The sequence below is a fragment of the Salvia splendens genome, chromosome 3 (assembly GCF_004379255.2).
Source record: "Salvia splendens isolate huo1 chromosome 3, SspV2, whole genome shotgun sequence".
Lineage (NCBI taxonomy): Eukaryota > Viridiplantae > Streptophyta > Magnoliopsida > Lamiales > Lamiaceae > Salvia > Salvia splendens.
The window spans coordinates 20,800,521-20,805,208 of record NC_056034.1 but is presented as its reverse complement, the minus strand read 5'-3'; the positions used below and the strand labels follow the sequence as shown (position 1 = coordinate 20,805,208).

Sequence of the window (4,688 nt, the reverse complement as noted above, 5' to 3'; positions counted from 1 at the left end):
ATATTTTAGCCGAAATTAACTTAACACGCCAACATAGATGACGTTTTTCATTTAAACACGCCAACCAAGTGGGCGTGTTAGGCTAAATACTGTATTTGTATAAAATAAGATGAAATTGTAAAACACCAACACGGTTGGCGTGTTTATTTAGAAACACGCCAATGTGGGTGGCGTTTTTCCATGGATGAAAGAAATAACAAAATGAGTACATTTTCGTTATTATAGTTGTAGGGTGCCCCACGGATCCAATTTTCTCAAATAGAAAGGTTAAACAATTCGTTTGCCCTAATTCACAGTAAACAAAGCAGGCAATTTAAGCTACTTACATTCATCAAAACAAACATATCCCAACATCTAACAGATTCAAATCACAAAAATCAAATCATTAACATCAAATTCTATAGATCTCAAATTTAATTAAAATTTCCAGCCACATTCAACCAAAAAAAATCAAATCATTAACATCTCAAATTCAATTACCTTGTGTTCGAGCCACACAGGAGATGCAAATGCGATGCGGTGCGGGAATTGTTCTATTTAGCACCGCACACCATACCGTGCTTAAAACGCAAAAGACTTAGCATGACGCAGGTTTGGTTTTATTATCTCCATTCCCTTTCTACATTTTCGTTCTTTTTTTTTCTCCTTTTCCAATATTTACTATTTTCAAAGCCTAAAATAGATTATATTATTCAAATTACAACAATATCAATTATCATTACATTACATTACATATGATTAGCTAAGAGTTATTTTAGAATTAGAAAATAAAATTAAAAACAAAAATAAAAAGACCATCCTACCATATGATCAACCAAATATTACTTCATCCGCCTCATAGAAATAGACTATTTAGGGTTGACATGAGTTTTAACGTGTAATTGGCAAAGTAAGGGAGAAGAAGAAAAAATAGTTAAATTGTGTGGCGGATGGTAGGGCTCATAAATAAAATAAAAGAGAATGAAAAAAATGTTATTGTAAATGGATATGAACTATTTTTATGGGACACACAAAAAAAGAAATAAAGAGAGTAGGAGTATTTTTTTCAGAAAATACGAACTGAAATATTGGACGGCTATCTACTAACTAAAGTTATAAGCTATAGAAACACATTTGCCTCATTTTTAATCACAATATATACTATATGCACCAACACCAAAAATAAGTACCGGATAAAACTAAGGGTATATATTGTTGCGACAGCGAATGCAACACTAAGAAATGGAGTAAAATATTGTGTATATATATTAGTTGAATAAATGTTCAAAATGGACATACGAGAATCAGCAGAATGTACAATCGCGGAGCTCTAGGTCTAGTCCTATTTATCAGCTGGTTGGTGTTTGCTAATGGAGACTACTTAATAGGTGTGGGGAGCAACGACATGACCGGCCCGGCAGCCGGAGTCAACATGATGGGGTATGCTAACATGGAGCAAGTCACCAGTGGCATACATTTCCGGCTCCGGGCACGTGCCTTCGTCGTTGCTGAGACCACAAAAGGTGGTGCCCGGATCGCCTATGTTAATCTTGATGCTGGGATGGCTTCCCAACTTGTCACTATTAAAGTCCTTGAGAGACTAAAATCAAGGTATATATATAGTCCTGTTACGTTGCTAATAATCTTAAATAACTAACTGCTAATTAATATCAACAGCCTATGTCAAAACAAATATCTTCGTATTCACATGTAACATGTAAAATAAATGTCAAAGCAACTAGAATTAATTATATTTATATTTATTTATGAGGTCAGAGCAACTAGAACTAATTTTGTATGTGCATGGTACCAAAGATATGGAGAGTTGTACAATGAAGGAAATGTTGCGATAAGTGGCACTCACACTCATGCTGGTCCAGGAGGCTACCTGCAGTATGTGACTTACTCGATAACTTCGCTTGGCTTCGTCCCCCAATCTTTCGACGCTCTTGTCACTGCAATCGAGCTTAGCATCGTCCAGGCTCACGACAATCTCAAGCCCGGTTCAATTTTAATCAACACAGGTAATTAAAAAGAGAATTGACATATCGATATTATGATTGACCATAACAAATATGAAATCTGCAGGGGATGTGGAGAACGGTGGGATAAACAGGAGCCCGAGCGCATACCTTTTCAACCCTCCAGAGGAAAGGAGTAGGTATCCGAGCAACGTCGACACACAAATGACTTTGATGAAGTTTGTGGATAAAAGCAGCGGGAAAAGCACGGGCGCCTTCAGCTGGTTTGCGACGCATGGGACTTCCATGAGCAAGGAGAATAAGCTCATCAGCGGCGACAATAAAGGCGCTGCTGCTAGATTCTTCGAGGACTGGTTCACTTCTACTACTACCAACACTTCCTCTTCTTATCATAAAAGGATCAAGGCTTCATGTAAGTCGCTTGATCATTCCTCTGCCTGCATGCATTTGCATCATGTTGTTAATTCTTTTTGTTTTCTTTGTATTGGTATTAAAGCTGCATCGAGAATCAAGGCCACGGGAGGGCAATCGTGCTCCAAGACAGCTAGCCAGAGCGCCAAGGTGAGGAAGAATGACGGGTCGCGATTTGTGGGGGCGTTTTGTCAGTCGAACGTGGGAGATGTGAGCCCCAACGTATTAGGAGCTTTTTGCTTGGACAGTGGAAAGCCATGTGACTTTAATCACTCTTCTTGCCATGGCAACGATCAGCTTTGTGTTGGCCGTGGTCCAGGGTACTTACTTGCTACTATTAATTAATTCCTTGTTTATAATGTTGGATTTTGAGAAATAGTAAAACTTGTTGGTATAGATATCCAGATGAGATCTTGAGCACCAAGATGATTGGCGAGAGGCAATTCCAGAAGGCTGTGGATTTATTCACGTCTGCTGGTGAGGAAATCGCCGGGAAGATTGATTACCGGCAAACCTACTTGAATATTACAGATATAGAAGTTGTGTTGGATAATAAGCAGGTGGTGAAAACTTGCCCTGCTGCACTAGGTCCCGGTTTTGCAGCCGGGACTACCGATGGCCCTGGCGTTTTCGGTTTTCAACAAGGTGACACCGAGGTCAGTTAGACCTAGCTTTCTTGCAATCGTACTTGGAAAAACTTTTATGAGTTGAGAATTTGATGGCATGATTGTAATTGCAGATTAATGAATTCTGGAAGAAAGTGAGGGATGCTATTGGAGAACCTAGCCCATATCAAGTTGAATGTCAAAAGCCCAAAGCTGTCCTTCTTGACACAGGAGAAATGTTTTGGCCTTATGCTTGGGCGGTAACAAGTTACTTAGTACTCCCTCCGTTTCGTCCGTCCCATAGAAATAGTCCATATCCATTTATGGAAACCTTTTTCTCCTTCTTCTTCCTTTATTATATATGGGCCCCACAATCCACTGCACAATTTCAACTATTTTTTCTGCGCTTCTGTCTTACTTTACCAATTACATATTAAAACCCGTACCGATCATAAATTATTTATATGTTGCAGCCAGCAGTTGTACCAATTCAAATTCTGAGGTTGGGGAAATTGGTGATACTTTGTGTACCAGGAGGTCTGGTCTAATCATACTCTTGCTAATTTTATTTCGCTTGTTGTTGAGGTTATCAGTGTATAAACAGAGTTCACAACAATGGCGGGCAGAAGACTGCGGGAGGGAGTGAAGGAGACGCTGATGAGGTCGGGAGGAGGGGAATTCGACAACGCCACTCAGGTGGTTATAGCCGGCCTAACAAACACGTATTCCCAGTATGTAGCCACCTTTGAGGAGTACAAACAGCAGCGCTACGAGGTGTGACTCAATATAATCAAACATTTCATTTCTCACTATATACGTTTATTTGGAATTGAAAGGATGGTCTCTAATGTAAAGAAAAACAGGCTGCATCAACTCTCTACGGCCCTCACACGCTATCCGCATACATCCAAGAATTCAAGAAGCTGGCCCTAGCACTGGCAGGAGGCGATAGCCACGTCGTGAAAGGTCCATCGCCTCCTGATCTCTCATCACTGCAGCTGAGCCTCTTGCAAGACCCCACCGGGGACTCTCCTCCGCCTGGGGTGAAATTTGGTGACATAAAACACGACACTAAAAGTGGGCCCTTCAAGGCTGGGGATAGGATTAACGCTACGTTTTGGAGCGCAAACCCGAGATATGATCTGCTGACGGAAGGCACATTTGCGGTGGTGGAGATGCAGCAGCAGGGTGATAAATGGATAGCTGTTTATGACGATGATGATTTCTGCGTTTTCTTCAAGTGGAATGGTCCGTTGTATAGTTCGAATAGCACGTATGGGCTAGCCACGGTCGAGTGGGAGGTGCCGCAAGAGGCGAGCCTAGGGGTGTATCGGTTGAGACATTACGGATCGTTTAAGACTACTAAAGAATCCCCAGTGAAGTATTTCACAGGAGCTGCTTCTGGATTCAGTGTTGTCATGAATTAGTATTAGTATTAGTATTAGTATTAGTATTAGTATGTTATGTGTGATGAATAAATTACTTGCAACTTGTTGGACTTGGACGTCGACCAACAAACTAGGGACTGCGGACGATAATAAATACTAATATTTTGAATGTATAATATGTGATCAAATTGTAGGGACCGTTACGTTAGTGCAATGTCCTCATGAAAATAAAATGGGAAATCTCGCAATGCGCGCATACCCTCCAAATCATGGTTCTAAGCCAAGACTGCATTCCTCCTTCACGGGGCTGTTAGCCTGTTACC

At 40.7% G+C, this 4,688-nt stretch overlaps 1 protein-coding gene across 1 annotated transcript; it reads left to right on the top strand.

Moving 5' to 3' along the window:
• Positions 1-1,291: 1,291 nt before the first annotated feature.
• Positions 1,292-4,404, top strand: LOC121796727 (neutral ceramidase 2-like). Its single transcript, XM_042195517.1, has 9 exons — positions 1,292-1,590; positions 1,795-2,003; positions 2,068-2,373; positions 2,458-2,692; positions 2,770-3,028; positions 3,112-3,237; positions 3,451-3,514; positions 3,582-3,751; positions 3,841-4,404. The coding sequence occupies exons 1-9, from the start codon at positions 1,292-1,294 to the stop codon at positions 4,402-4,404; spliced, it is 2,232 nt and encodes a 743-aa protein (XP_042051451.1).
• The last annotated feature ends 284 nt before the right edge of the window (positions 4,405-4,688 follow it).